The 16165-nt window shown below is 40.9% G+C and overlaps 1 protein-coding gene across 3 annotated transcripts in view; it reads left to right on the plus strand.

Moving 5' to 3' along the window:
- Positions 1-1912: 1912 nt before the first annotated feature.
- SLC35E3 (solute carrier family 35 member E3) overlaps positions 1913-16165 on the plus strand; it is a 23165-nt gene continuing 8912 nt past the window's right edge. For all 3 annotated transcript variants that reach the window (XR_002825633.1, XR_002825635.1, XM_004386428.3), the window contains exons 1-3: positions 1913-2529; positions 3566-3676; positions 8946-9104. Coding sequence is in view for 1 of the 3 variants with exons in the window: in XM_004386428.3 (XP_004386485.1) it covers positions 2128-2529; positions 3566-3676; positions 8946-9104 (672 nt within the window). In the remaining 2 variants the exon portion in view is untranslated. The remainder of the gene's footprint in view (positions 2530-3565; positions 3677-8945; positions 9105-16165) is intronic.

A 16165-nucleotide genomic window follows, 5' to 3' on the forward strand; every position in this document is an offset into this window, starting at 1 on the left:
GAAAGACCAGCTACAGACTGGGAGAAAATATATGCAAACCACATATTTGACAAAGAACTAGCATCTACATTATACAGTAAGTCCCCAGGTTACTAACGGCTGACATCCTACTTATGGACAACTTGTACTTTGTTGTTGTTGTTAAGTGCTATTGAGTCGGTTCTGACTCATAGCAACCCCATGTACAACAGAAGGAAACACTGCCCCGTCCTGCGCCACCCTCATGATCATTGTTGTGCTTGAGCCCACTGCCACAGCCACTGTGTCAGTGCATCTCGTTGAGGGTCTTCCTTTTTATTCGTTGACCCTCTACTTTACCAAGCATGACATCTTTCTCCAGGGACTGGTCCCTCCTGATAACATGTCCAAAGTATGTGAGACGAAGTCTCACCATCCTTGCTTCTAAGGAGAATTCTGGTTGTACTTCTTCTGAGACAGATTTGTTCGTTCTTTTGGCAGACCATGGTATTCAATATTCTTTGCCAACACGATAACTTAAAGGCGTCAATCCTTCGGTCTTCCTTATTTATTGTCCAGCTTTCCCATACATATGAGGCGACTGGAAACACCATGGCTTGGGTCAGGTGTGCCTTAGTCCTTAAAGTCACATCTTTGCTTTTGAACACTTTAAAGAGGTCTTTTGCAGCAGATTTGCGCAATGCAACGCGTAGTTTGATCTCTTGACTGGTACTTACTTGCCTTTTAATGTTATGCAAATGTGCCCCCACTTTGAAACAACTGAACCAAGCCTTACTCACAACAAAGTCTTCATCACAATCACCTTCACTTGCTGCATCTGCAGGTTTTAAATCACTGAAAAGGCTCTAAGCCTTTTCTTGCACTCAAACCCACTGCTACGATTCCAACTTATAGTGACCCTGAAAGAGTAGAACTGCCCCATAGGGTTTCCAAGGCTGTAAATCTTTACAAAGCAGAATGCCACATCTTTCTCCCGCAGAACAGCTGGTGGGTTGGAACCTAACCATTGACCTTTCGGTTAGCAGCCAAGCCCTTAACCACTGTACCACCAGGGCTCCTTTCCCGCACTACATAAGAACGGTATACACCTATTTCAACTTAACCTACAAATCTGACTTAAAGACGCACTTAAAAACTGATCTCGCAACTGGGAACTGCCTGTCTGAAGTACTCTCAATAGCTTGTGAGGAGCTCTGTGGACCTACCCTCCCACACCCCAAGAAACAATACCTGGTGAAAATTATACAAAGAAACAATCATTTAAAGTCTCTGAAAATTGTCACAATGGCATACATCAAATGAAGAAACATTTATTCAAGAAAATCTACTAAATCTCGGTAAGAACAGTGAGAGTTTGTGGCACTTGGACTACAACCTGCTCCCTCCCAACTGCCCCCTACTTCAGCGAAATGGAAACTCCCATTCCACTCTGGCTGGATATGGCCAAGAAGACAGGGCTCCCTCTCCCGGGTTCCCAGTAAAGGGTTACGGTACCTCCCTGGAAGGGGCAAAACCAAAACAAACAAACCCGTTACTGTGGAATCGATTCCGACTCCTATTGACGCTGCAGGACATGGTAGAACTGCCCCGTAGGGTTTCCAAGGAGCGGCAAGTGGATTCGAACTGCCCACCGTTTGGTTAACAACCGACCTCTTAACCACTGCGCCACCAGGGCTCCGAACTGACACGAAGGGAACGTAAAATACCAAGAAGGTGGTTCAAGAACAGCCCAGCCAAAGTCCGGGTTAGACTAGACGTTTGGCTAGGCCCCACGACCACAGTGTTCCGCGCCCAGAGCGCAATGCGCCTGCGCAAGGGCGAAGTCGCTCCACGGACTGCTCCGGGGCGGAAGCACTGGCTCCCCGAGTCACGTGACCAAGGACGGAGGCGTGGCGGGGTGAGTGGAACTTACTGCCGCGTCCCAGCTCAATGGGCGGTAGCAAAGCTTGTGTGTGCTGCTGATGAGGCTGCTCGCTCGGGACCCAACGGTTGCATGCCTCTGCCCGGCCGAGAAGTGAGGCCGGCGGCTGCTAGGAGGCAGTGGCGGCGAAGGAGGGGAAGGGCAGCCGGAGACAGACCGGGCGCCGCCCTCGGAGGCTGGAGAGACCTGGCTTCGTGGGGGTCGCAGCTCGGCCGCAGGCGGGAATCATGGCATCGCTGGTCGACCGAGTGCGGGGCAACGGGCGCATCGTCGCCGGGCTCCTGCTCAATCTGCTGGTGTCCATCTGCATCGTGTTCCTCAACAAATGGATCTATGTGCACCACGGATTCCCCAACATGAGCCTGACCCTGGTGCACTTCGTGGTCACTTGGCTGGGCTTGTATATCTGCCAGAAGCTGAACATCTTTGCCCCCAAGAGTCTGCCACCCTCCAAGCTCCTCCTCCTGGCCCTCAGCTTCTGTGGCTTCGTGGTCTTCACCAACCTCTCTTTGCAGAACAACACTATAGGCACCTATCAGCTGGCCAAGGCCATGACCACGCCGGTGATCATAGCCATCCAGACCCTCTGGTACAAGAAAACCTTCTCCACCAGAATACAGCTTACGTTGGTGAGTAGCTTCAACTTCGCGATGCCCACTTCTAACGGCCCATCTCCTAGGATCTTTCTTCCCGGGAAATTTGAATCTGCATTGTTTAACCTCTTTCCCTTCTCAAGAAATCCTCAGATGAGTCATCTGTGAGCATGTGAACTTCGTGCTTATTTTGGGGAGGTGGAAAAAATCCATCTTGGCACTCTGTTGGGCTCTTAGCTTGGTTTATGTGATTTTAATAACTACTGTTTGATAGAAATCTTTATTGCTGTGGTCAGTAAGAAAACTGTACTGAGTGATGCAATACACTGTATCAGAAGATTTGCAAAACTGAAAACAGTTTCCCTTCTCCAGGGAACCAAACGATGTATGATAAATGTTAAATAGTTTAGCATAAAATGTAAATCTCAGAATATGTCTAGTAACATATTGCAGAGGTTTCTGCATCTTTAAAAAAAAGGAGATGGGCTAAAATAATTCTAGCACTTACTAAATTACAATACTTCAAATATTTTGTTTGCTTTTGTAGTTATATGCTTATCTGTTTTTATAATGTTGTTTAGACATTAGTTTTAGGATTCCTGTACTTACATGTGCCAAGCCAAACCCGTTGCCGTGGAGTCAGTTCCGACTCATAGCGACCCTATAGAACAGAGTTGAACTGCCCCATAGAGTTTCCAAGGAGCACCTGGTGGATTCGAACTGCCGACCTTTTGGTTTGCAGCCATAGCTCTTAACCACTGCGAGCCACCAGGGTTTAACTTACATGTGCACGCACGTGATATTCATTTATTGCAAAGTGCAATGCATCAATTCATTATTTTACCCCAAATTTAAAGTAGAATTAAATGTGAACATCAGTATAACATTATCATATTTCCTTTGAGGAAATAGGATTAACAACCAGTTTTTCCAAAAAAACAAACAAAAATTTTTAGAGGGTCATTGTTTCCGAAGGGTGTGTTTATAAAAACCTTATAAAGCACTGTGAAAGAAATACGAAATGTGTCTCTTGAATTTAATCTGAACAATATTTACCTCTCTTTTTTTACAGATTCCTATAACTTCAGGTGTAATCCTAAATTCTTATTACGATGTGAAGTTTAATTTCCTTGGAATGGTGTTTGCTGCTCTTGGTGTTTTAGTTACATCGCTTTATCAAGTGGTTGGTAATTTTTTTTTCTTTATGTGCTTTTTAGCAGATTTCGTAAGTTTTGAAGCTGTATCCCAAGGTTTAGAAAATACAGTATAGAGACAATAGGCTGTTGGGAAGAAAGTATAATTGCATAAATTGTCTGACTCAAGGTGAAGAGAAGAGAGGAGACAGAAAAACTTGGGTGTATGATGTTCACCAAAACCTACCTGTTTGTAAGTGTATTAATACCCAGGCTTAACAGTCTGGGTTGGGGGTGAAGCGATATTATTTTCTGGGAAACCTTTACAAAATGAGTAAGATTTTTTATTTGAGAACTAAGTTTGTTGGTTATATTTATCATTTACCCTTTAATTAAAACATGACTCTGAAAGAGTATGCGTTCAAAAATTTGAACAAGGAAGGAAAATTTCAGATTTAAATATCTTTACCTCAAAAAAAAAAAAAATGCTGCTGCTACAACTTGTATATTGGCTTCTAATAATTTGCCTATAAAAACAGAGTGCTTTCCAGCAATGGGTATGTTACTTCTTATTCAAGTTCAGTGCCTGTTCTTTGTCTATGGCAAGTATTCATTAAAAATATGTTCATGGATTCACTTTTCTCATTATCATGAACTCCCAACAAGTATGTATTTTATTTCTTACATAAAATCAAAAACCAAACCCGCTGCTGTGGAGTCGATTCCAACTCATAGAGACCCTACAGGACAGGGTAGAACTGCCCCATAGAGTTTCTAGGGAGCACCTGGTGGATTCAAACTGCTGACCTTTTGGTTAGCAGCAGTAGCACTTAACCACTACACCACCAGGGTTTCCATTTCTTACATAGTAAGGAAAAAATATCTTGGTATAGGGTTCAGTGAAACAGTATTCTCTCTGTACTGAAAACCTTGGACTGGAAATTCCGGGGTGTGCCTGCATGGGGAATCTCAACCAAAACGTATAATATTTTAACCAATTTTACTTTTTTGACAAACATCCACGGGTTATAAACTAAGGCATTCTTGTTACGAATGTTAGGAGTTCAATAATACTGGCATCTTAAACTTCTGGTATTGATCATCTAAAAACATTGTTACAAAAAATACTGAGTTGAATGCATTTTTTTAGTGGCATAGAACCAGTTTAAATAAAATAAGAGATCAACAGCATGAAAGGATGGAGCGTCCACTCAGTGCTGTCACTTGGCTCCATGATATTCTTTTTCTCCAAAGAGTGATCAGAGGATGCTCAGCTTTGTAATAAGAAAAATTGTATTTGGCTACTGTCTTAGTTATCTACTGCTGCTATAACAAATACCACAAGTGGGTAGCTTTAACAAACAAATTTATTTTCTCACAGTGTAGGAGGCTAGAAGTCCAAATTCAGGGCACAGGCTCTAAGGGAAGGCTTTCTTTATCTGTGGGCTCTGGGGGAAAGTCCTTGTCTCATCTCAGCTTCTGTTTCTCCCTTCCTTGTTGATCTTCATGTGATGTGACATCTGTCTTCGCCATCTCTGCTTTTTTGCTGCTTGCTTAATCTGCTCTTTTATATCCCAAAAAAGATTGATTTAAGACATTCCCTATACTAATACTGCCTCAATAACATAACAAAGAAACCCGTATTCCCAAATGAGATTCTAACCACAGGTATACCAAAAAAACCCGTTGCCATCCAGTCGATTCCGACTCGTAGTGACCCTACAGGACAGAGTAGAACTGCTGCATAAGATTTCCAAGGCTGTAATCTTTATGGAAGGAGTCCTGGTGGCACAGTGGTTAAGCTCTCAGCTGCTAACCAAAAGGTTAGTGGTTCAAACTCACCAGCAGCTCTGCGGGAGAAAGATGTGGCAGTCTGCTTCTGTAGAGATTACAGCCTTGGACATCCAATGGGGCAGTTCTACTCTGCTCTACAGGATCACTGTGAGTCGAAGTTGACTCGACGGCAATAGGTTTGTTTTTTTATTTTTTAATCTTTATGGAAGCAGACTGCCACATCTTTCTCTGGCGAGACAGCTGGGGGGTTCGACTGCTGACGTTTTGGTTAGCAGCCAAGAGCTTAACCACTACATCACCAGGACTCCTCACCACAGGTATAGGAGTTAGGATTTACAACATATTTTTGGGAGACACAATTCAGTCCATAAAGTACACTTCAGTGGGTTTAAATTTTGTTACAAGACACTGTAAATATTAGTTAACTTTCCTTTCTTTTTGTCAAATGCTTTTTTAAAATTTGGGTTAGTATGTACTAAATATTTTTTAAATATAGCAAGAAATTTCATTTGTTAAAGAGCAGAATCCTTTGTGCTCCTTATACCAAAAAACCAAACCCATTGCCGTCAAGTCGATTCTGATACATAGCGACCCTATAAAACAGAGTAGAACTGCCCCGTAGGGTTTCCTAGGCTGTAAATCTCTACAGAAGCAGACTGCTACATCTTTCTCCCTCGGAGCAGCTAGTGGAGTCGAACCACCAACCTTTTGGTTGGTAGCTGAGCGATTTAACCACTGTGCCACCAGAGGCTTGCTGTCCATATCAATATGACCATTTCTATTCACACAAATCTCAAAATTGCTGTAGATTAGAATTAAAGGATTCTGTATGCCTCAGGCGGTTAAGTGTTTGGCAGCTAACCAAAAGGTTGACAGTTCAACTCCACCGGTTACTCCTTGGAAACCCTATGGGGCAGTTCTACTCTGTCCTAAGTGGATGCTATTAGTTAGAATTGACTCGACAGCAATGGCTTTGGTTTTGGTTTTTGGTATACCCCTCAGTTGAATATTTGAAATGAGATTGACCAATAAATGAGTGTAGACTAAATTAATGGGCAAAGTTTTCTATTAGCAGTAAATGGTAAAGTCCTGGTACAGAATAGGCATATTGCCTGAAAATTTTCGTTTAAAGAAAGTTGTATTTTCCTATTGTTCTCAGGTATAATTTCTAAGGTATTTTTTCTTGTATTATTGGGGACATTAAAAAGAGTTAAAAGATGAGTCATCAGCTATTAACTGTAGTTGTAGAGAGACAGCTGACTCATTCATTCATCAGACATTTTTTGTGCTAAGTCTTATGCTCAGCTTTGATAATACAGAGATGAAAAGCAGCTACAGTCCAGCATTGTAGAGATACATGTAGATCATGAATCACAAGTAGTATACCTTAGCTAATGAAGAAAGTTCTGAGGAACACTGGCAATTCTACAAGAGGGATGGTAAGGTAAGACTTTATGGAAAAGGTGATAATTTAATTTGGAGGATGCACAGGAATTTGCTTGGCAGAGGAATACAGCAGAAGTCTTTCTTTGCAATGATATGTGAAAGTTCAGAGCATTTTTGATTTGTTTGGTGAGGCTAGAATATAGATGCATTGTGGGGAGAAAAAGCTGGGGGTCAGTGAGACCAGATGGTGAAGAATCTTAAATGTCATGCTGCGGAAGTGCACTCTTCCTTCTGAAGGCACAGGGGAAGGAGTTTAGGTAAGGGAATGACTTGATCATTCCCTGTGTTTTAGAAAAGTGGTGGCACTGAAGTGTGGATAAGAGAGAGAAGAAAAGAGTGTCAGCAGAGCAGTTAGGAAGCTGTCCTGGATCAAGGGAAAGATAGGAAGGCCTCACCTAGGACAGTGGAGGTGGACACGGAAGGATGAAGACATATCCCAGAGACCGTTTGGAGAAAGAATTAGTAGGACCTGACTGAATATGAGAGTGAGGAAAACAAGGGGTCTAGTCCTTGGGGGAGATTATATCATTAAGTGAAGAGACACAAGAGGAACTAGTTTGTAGAAGGAACATGAGCTTATTTTAAATAAGTTCCTGCAGATTATCTAAGTTTAGGTGGCCAGTAAATTGTTGAAGATGTGAGGTGAAGGATGTTGAAAGAAGGAAGTCAGAACTATAGATGATATAGATTTCAAAGATGTCAGCAGATAATGAAAGAGACCAGTCAAGGAGATAAAGAAGGCCAGGCGTCCACCTTAAAAATAGGAAATAAAGGAAGAGGCCTAAGGTAGGAGATGAGGTTGTAGTACAAACTAGAAGTCAAGTCCTTCCAAGAGAAATTTGCAGGTGCTGCAGAGACAGCTGGTAGGAAGAGGGCTGAGGAGTCCTTTGGATCGGGCAATAGGAGGTGCCCTTTGGAAGAGCAGTTTCAGTGGAGGGATGGTAGGCAGAAGCCAGGCTGCACTGCACTGCAGAGTGTGGACCACTGTTCCTAACAGTTCTGTGGGGGAGGCATGCAGCTTCCTGGTGAGGCTGTTAAAGGAAAGGTGGGATGCACACACACTCTCAGCATCTGTTTTTGCCCACTCCTGTGCCCAAGGAGCGGGCAGCTGAAGAATGAGTTCTCTGACCTTTCCCATTCACCTAAGACTCTTGGTTGAAGGCTGGCAGGAGTATGTTTCAGGTTTCCTGCTTTTCTATTTTTGTCTTGGTGAATTTCTGTAGACTTAGATTCTATGTAACAGGATACCCAGACCTACAGGAAAAAGCCATGTAGGCGATGTTATTCACAAGCCTCGCTGTTCTTGCCAGATCTTATTCACACAGCCTCATCAGGCTGTCTTTATAAAGCCTCTTCAGTCATGTTTGTGAAGCATTTTGAGGTCTGGTGGGATTTGAGATTTGGACATGTTGGTTCTACTGAATGATATCACTATTTTAGGGTTGGTGATTACCTAATTTATTGGGCAAGTGCGGGGGATATTAGCCACAGAAAAATCATCCGTAGAGAGGAAAATTCCCTCTTTGTTCATTGGATTTTGTAAAGTGAATCAAAAGAGCTCTCTACCTTTCTAGCTACTTGCAGTGGCCGCCACCTGGGATAACTGAGGTTCCTGTCAATCTCTAACCTGCTTCTCCCCCCAGTCTTTTTTGGGGGGGGCAGGGATGCATTTTTAGAAAGAAATGAAATCTGGGGCTGCATCTGTATTCTTACTTATCACCTAACCTTCCATTCCTGCCTTATTTTCCCAAGATCTCTGATGCTTGTGGGCTCTTACATGCATTTACTTTCCCCCATTTACTAGGACCAGGAGGGAAGAGGGGATTTTTACCCCCTTCTTCAAAACTGAGAAGAAATTAGGTTATCAGAAATCGAATTTATAGTGCTCCTTTCATCCAAGATGCTTAAAGGGCGTTCGTATATATTATTGATCTTCGAAGTCCTGTTTGTACAATAATTAGGTATTTCCTTTTCCCCCATTCCCCACCCCACATTCCTATCTTTGTGGCTAGGTTTACATCTTTTATTAAGTGATGTTAATTCTTTTCTGCCTAACTTGTTTTATCTCCTAACTTTCAGTGGGTAGGAGCCAAACAGCATGAATTGCAAGTAAACTCAATGCAGCTGCTGTACTACCAGGCACCTATGTCGTCCGCCATGTTGCTGTTGGCTGTGCCCTTCTTTGAGCCAGTGTTTGGAGAAGGAGGAATATTTGGTCCCTGGTCAATTTCTGCTTTGGTAAGTTCTAAATTTATTTATTTATTTTGTCTAAGAAACAGCATAATAATAATCTCTCTATTACTAATGCAATGTTTAGTTTTCAGAATACTATCGCAGGACCGGACAGTGTTTCGTTGTGTTGTACATAGGGTCACTGTGAGTCGGAACTGGCTCAAGGGCACCAGACAACAACAATCTCATCCATTCTCACATTTAATCTTCACAATTATCCTGGAACGAAGGCAAGATAAGGATTATTTTTCAGTTGAAGAAACTCAGGCACAGAGAGGTTAAGGGACTTTCCCAGAGTCAAACAACTACTCAATGGCAAAACCAGGACTAGAATTCAGGTCTTTTGATGCCTGGTTACTGTTCTAACCACACTAAGCTATAGCCCACAAATAAATTGGGAATTTTATTTCTATTTTGTTTTTTTCTTCAAAATGAAATATAGTTTTATTGGTTTTAATAATATAAGTAGTATGTGTTCATTGTATAGATTCTGAACATGTATGAACATACCTAAAAATATAAAGAAAGTGAAGGTCGTCTGGAATCCCGCCACACTAAGATGCTCACATTTGCCATTTTCGTGATGACCATTTCATGGATCTCTTTTGCATATACACATATGCACAAATACACGCATGTATGTGGGTGTGTAGTTTTATATGCATGAATCATATCATATTGCTGTTTTTATCATGGATTCCTTTTCCCCCAGACCTTCTACCCCACACTTCCACATCCTGTTACCCGACCCCTGCCCCTTGAAGTAAGTCATGTTAACATTCTAGTATTTGGGCTTCCATATTTTTCTCCATGCCATTCATACCCATATGACCACACACATATAACATATAGATAAGTTCAAATGTTGTTTCTTTTACAAAAGTGGGATCATATTATACATGCTTTTCTGCATCTTGATTTTTCTCTCTTGACACACTTCATGAAGATCTCTCCCGGTCATTCTTTTTGGTGTCTGCATAATAGTCCTTTTGGGTACTCAGTTTACTTCCAATTCCTGACCACTGTGAAGAGTGTTGCAGTAAATAATCTTGTACCTATGTCCTTGTGTACCAGTGCTTTTTTTTTTTTTTTAACCCTGTGCAGTATATTCCTAGGGGTGGAATTGCCATATCAAAGGTATATGTACTTTGGGAACTTTTTTTTTTTTAATTTTATTGTGCTTTAGGTGAAAGTTTGCAGCGCAAGTTAATTTCTCATTCAAAAATTTATACACAAATTGTTTTGTGACGTTGGTTGCTATCCCTGCAATGTGTCAGCATTCTCTCCCTTTCTCTTTACACTCTGGGCTCCCCGTGTCCATTTATCCATTTTCCTGTCCCTTCGTGCCTTTTCATCTTTGCTTTTGGGCAGGTGTTGCCAGTTTGGTCTTGTATACTTGATTCATCTATACACGTGTTATTGTTTGTTTTATAACCCAAAACCGAACCCATTGCTGTCGAGTCAATTCCAGCTCATAGCAATCTTTTAAGACAGGGTAGAACTGCCCCATGGGGTTTCCAAGGAGTGTCTGGTGGATCCGAATTCCTGCCCTTTTGGTTAAGAGCTGTAGCTCTTAATTGCTGCACCACTTTGTCTAATCTTTGGCTGAAAGGTGGACTTTGGGAGTGGCTTTAGTTCTGAGTTAGCAGGATGTCCAGGGACCGTAGTCTCAGCAGTTCCTCCAGTCTCTGTCAGACCAGTAAGTCTAGTCTTTTTTTGTGAATTTTAATTTTATTCTACATTTTTCTCGCACTCTGTCCAGAACCCTCTATTGCGACCTGTCAGAGCAGTTGGTGGTGGTAGCCGGGCACCATCGAGTTCTTCTAGGCTCAGGCTGGTGGAGGCTGTGGTTCATGTGGTCCGTTAGTACTTTGGACTAATATTTTCCTTATGTCTTTGGTTTTCTTCATTCTCCTTTTGTCCGGTTGGGATGGAACGAATAGATGTATCTTAGATGGCCGCTTGCAAGCTTTTAAGACCACAGATGCTACTCGCCAGAGTAGGATGTAGAACATTTTCTCTATGAACTATGTGTGCTAATTGATGTAAATATCCCCTGAGACCATGGTCCCCAGCCCTCAGCCCCAGTGACTTAGTCACTCAAGGTGTTTGGAAGTGTCTAGGAAGCTTCTGTGACTTTGCCTTGGTCAAATTGTGGTGACTTCTTCCATATTGTGTGTTGTCTTTCCCTTCACCAGAGTTAACACTTGTGTACTATCTAGTTAGTGGAGTTCCCCTCCCCACTCCTTGTAACCATCAAAGATTGGTTTTTTCTTTGTGTAAAACTTTTCTTTATAATAGAGGTCTCATACAATATTTGTCCTTTTGTGATTGACTTATTTCACTCAGCATAATGCCCTCCAGATTCATCCAGGTTGTGAGGTGTTTTGCGGATTCATCATTGTTCTTTATCGTTGGATAGTATTCCATTGTGTGTGTGTATGTACCATAATTTTTTTATCCATTCATCTGTTGATGGACACTTAGGTTTTTTCCATCTTCTTGCTGTTGTGAGTAATGCTGCAGTGAACATAGGTGTGCATATGTCTATTTGTGTGACAGCTCTTATTTCCCTAGGATATATTCCTAGGAGTGGGATTGCTGGGTTGTACGATATGTGTATTTCTAGCCTTTTGAGGAGGCACCATATAGTTTACCATAGTGGGCGTATCATTTTACATTCCCTCGAGCAGTGCATAAGAGTTCCAGTTTCCCCGCAACCTCTCCAACATTTATTATTTTGTTTTTTGTTTTTTTTTAATGTTGAGTTGAGATGGTATCTGATTGTAGATTTGATTTACATATTTCTAATGGCTAGTGGCCACAGGCGTTTCCTCGTGTGTCTGTTAGCCACCTGAATGTCTTCTTTGGTGAAGTGCCTGTTCATATCCTAAAAAATACCTATTTTTAATTGGATTATTTATCTTTTTGTTGTTGATATGTTGGAGTATTTTATAGATTTTAGAGATTAGACCCTTGTCAGATACGTCATAGCCAAAAATTTTTTCCCGGTCTGTAGGTTCTCTTTTTACTCTTCTGGTGAAATCTTTTGATGAGCATATGTTTTGTTTTTAGGAGCTCCAGTTACCTAGTTTATCTTCTGGTATTTGTGCATTGTTAGTTATGGTTTGTATTCTATTTATGACATGTATCAGGGCTGGGAACATTTTAAGTTAGAAAGTATAGCAGGAATTTCTGCTTTCTGTAACTTAGGTAACAAAGGTTAATCCAATTAACCTTTGAACATAGGCAGTGGGAACGTTATTTTTGTTGGTACTGTTAACTTATCAAACACGTATAGAGGCCTTACTCTTTTCCAGGCACTATTCTAAGTACTTCGCAAATAGTAACTTATTTAATCCTCATAACAACCGTGTTAGGTAGATGCTATTTATTATTCCTTTTTTCATTGATGAGGAAACTGGGAGACAGAGAATTAAATAACCAGCCCAAGATCACATAGCTAATAAAGGGCCAGCGTTTGAATCCTATTCTGGTTCCAAAGTTCATATTTTTAACCACTCTACTATGCTGCCTGTGAGCAGACTGATAGTTGTTTCAAACTCCCTAAAGGACAGAGTAGAACTGCTCCATGGGGTTTCCAAGGCTATACATCTTTTATTTTATTTTATTTTATTTTTTTATTGTGCTTTAGGTGAAAGTTTACAGCTCAAGTTAATTTCTCCTTAAAAAATTTATACACCTATTGTTTTGTGACATTGGTTGCAGTCCCCACAATGTGGCAGCATGCTCCCCCTTTTCACCCCAGGTTCCCTGTGACCATTTGTCCAGTTCCTGTCCCTCCTGCCTTCACGTCTTGCTTTTGGACAGGAGTTGCCCATTTGGTCTCGTATATTTGATTGAACTAAGAAGCACGTTCCTCGCATGTGTTATTTTTTGTTTTATAGGCCTGTTTAGTCTTTTTCTTCGGGAATGGTTTCAGTCCTGGGTTAGCAGAGTGTTCAGGGGCCATAGTTTTGGATATTCCTCTGAGACCAGTAAGTCTGGTCTTTTTTCATGAATTTGAGTTTTCTTCTACATTTTTCTCCCACTCTGTCCAGGACTGTCTCTTGTGATCCCTGTCAGAGCAGTCGTTGGTGGTAGCCAGGCACCATCTAGTTTGTCTGGGCTCAGGCTGGTGGAGTCTCTCGTTCATGTTGTCCTTTAGTCCTTTGGGCTGATCTGTTCCTTGTGTCTTTGAGTTTCTATATTCTCCTTTGCTGGGACCAATAGATGTATCTTAGATGGCTACTTGCAAGCTTTTAAGACCAGATGCTACTCACCAAAGTACGATGTAGAACATTTTCTTTATGAACTATGTTACGCCAATTGACTTAGACATCCCCCGAGACTATGGTCGCCAGGCCCCAGCCCCAGCTACTCGGTCCCTCAAAGTGTTTGAATGTGTCTAGGAAACGTCTATGCTTTTGCTTTGGTCCAGTTGTGTTGACTTCCTCTATATTGTGTATTGCCCTTCCCTTCACCAAAGTTGACACTTGTCTACTATCGAGTTAGTAATTTCCCCCCTTCTGCCCTCCCCACCCTTGTAACCATCAAAGAATACTGTTTTTTCTGTGTGTCAGGGCTATAAATCTTTATGGAAGCATACAGCCACACCTTTCTTCCATGGAGCGGTTGGTGGGTTTGAACTGCCAACCTTTTGGTTAGCAGCCGAGCACTTAACCACTGCACCACCAGGCCTCTATTATATACTTTGGCACACACCCTTATTTCCAAAATAGGAATAATTGGACTGTCATTCACATAATATTTACTCTTATTTTGCAGAAGTTCTAACCATCTTGATTATCTGGTCTTCAAACCATTGCAGCGCGTGTTGTTGCTGGGTGCTGCTGAGTGATTCCAACTCATAGCGACCCCATGTGACAGACTAGAACTGCACCATAGGGTTTTCTTAGCTGTAATCTTTATGGAAGCAGATTGCCATGTCTTTCTCCTACACCTTAAACTAGGAGAGAGGCTTTTCACTGTAGGCTCTCTGACAGATTTGGAAAAAAGGAAAGTAGCAGAAAGGCCATTTAAAAAAAAAATCAAAGAAACTAAGAGCACAGTAGCCTGAGGCCATTTAGTATGAGGGAAAACCACATTCATTCCTAGTGTTCCAAGAAGGCATCGCTGCCTCAGAGCAGAGTAAGTAATTATGTTTTCAATGATGTGCCAAGTCATCAAGATAATAGTTATGTAATATTCTGTGAATTCAATGAAATTAAGAATGACATATTTTAGATATAATTGTAGAAGATTTTTAAGATCTTTAAGGAGCAAGTTTTTCTTAGTTGAGTATTTAATGGACCTCACTGTTGTAAGACAAATGAAGTATTGCTGTATTTACCTCAGTATGACACTAATCCAACTCCTTTAGTCTCCTTATGACTTCACTGGTTTAATAACTGATGAAACCCACATGAGACAGAATCTTCAAATAAGATATTTTCTTTGGAGCTTAAGCTTCTTAATAATTCAAATCACAACCAATATTTTATATAATTTCTCTTCAGAAATAGGAAATAATTTTACAATTTTTAAAATTGTGGAATAGATGTGAACAGAACATTGTATGTGAATTCAGTGGTGCAGCCCACTTTCCGCCCCTGTCCTCAGCCAGGGTGGTTTATTCACTGTTTCATGAACATACCTTGTGCTTGGAAGCCTCCACGCAGTTGCCAATGGTTTTCCCTCTTGTTTAAAATCTACAGTCTTTTGAGATCCAAAGACTTTTCTCTCTTTCCCAGCCCAAAGTGACATCTTTGACCTTGAGCTTTCTATAAAACCTATTATCTGTTCCATGTGTTTGGCTGTAATGATGCAATACTCAATGCCCCTTTCCTTTTACTGCCTGAGCTATAAATCTTGCATAGTGCTCTCTCTTTGAGAGGTTGAGAGTTAGTATAGCAGAGTGAGTTAACAGCATGGACTCCATCCAGAACCAGACTGCCTGAGTTTAAATCTCAGCCCTGCCACTTACTAGCTGTGTGACCTTAGGCAAATTACCTTACCTCTCCGTGCTCTGTTTTCTCATCTATAAAAAGGGATAGTAACATTTAACTATCTCATGGGTGTTTGTGAGGATTGAATGAGTTAATATATGTAAAGCACTTAGAATAATTCTTGGTCCATAGTAACTGCGATGTAAGTGCAAGCTGTGATTATCATGATTTTTATCATGTCCTGAAGGGGTTTTTAAGTTCTTTGAGGGCAAGTACCTTGTACATACTGTGTTCTCACAAGGCCTGGCCTAGTTTTTAGATAGTCAATGAATCAATGAATGTTTATTTTGTTTAAATAAAAATGAAAATGAACAATTCAGTAGAAAAAGATCTTGAAGGATCTATACCAAGCTGTTAGTTAACAGTGTTGGGTGGTTGGGATTACGAGAATTCTTTATATTCTTTTGGCTTGCCTTTATTTTCTAATTTTCTATAATGCATATGTATTGCTTTTATAGTAAATTATTACAAAATACTTTTCCTCAGCTGAATAAAAACAATGAAATTCACATTCAGAGGCAGGATATTATTGCAGAATTTTCCAATGATTCTTGTAGACAGAATTACATTTCTGAAATGTAGAAATAGAAATACCATATCATCCAGCAATCCCATTCCTAGGAATATATCCTAGAGAAATAAGAGCCGTCACACGAATAGACATATGCACGCCCATGTTCATTGCAGCATTGTTCATAATAGCAAAAAGATGGAAACAACCTAGATGCCCATCAACAGATGAGTGGATAAACAAACTATGGTACATACACACAATGGAGTATTACACAACGATAAAGAACAATGATGAATCTGCAAAGCATATCATAACATGGCTGAATCTGGAGGGCATTATGCTGAGTGAAATAATTCAATCACAAAAGGACAAATTATGAGACCACTACTGTAAAAACTCATGAAAAGATTTACACACAAAAAGAAACAATCTTTGTTAACCATTGTCATAGGGCAATATTTGTAGTAACTGTTAAATGAGAAACTATTTTGTTCTGTAAGCCTTCATCTTAAGTGAGAATAACAGCACAATTGGAAGAGCGTAGT

This window comes from Trichechus manatus, unplaced genomic scaffold (assembly GCF_000243295.1).
Source record: "Trichechus manatus latirostris isolate Lorelei unplaced genomic scaffold, TriManLat1.0 scaffold00164, whole genome shotgun sequence".
NCBI lineage: Eukaryota > Metazoa > Chordata > Mammalia > Sirenia > Trichechidae > Trichechus > Trichechus manatus.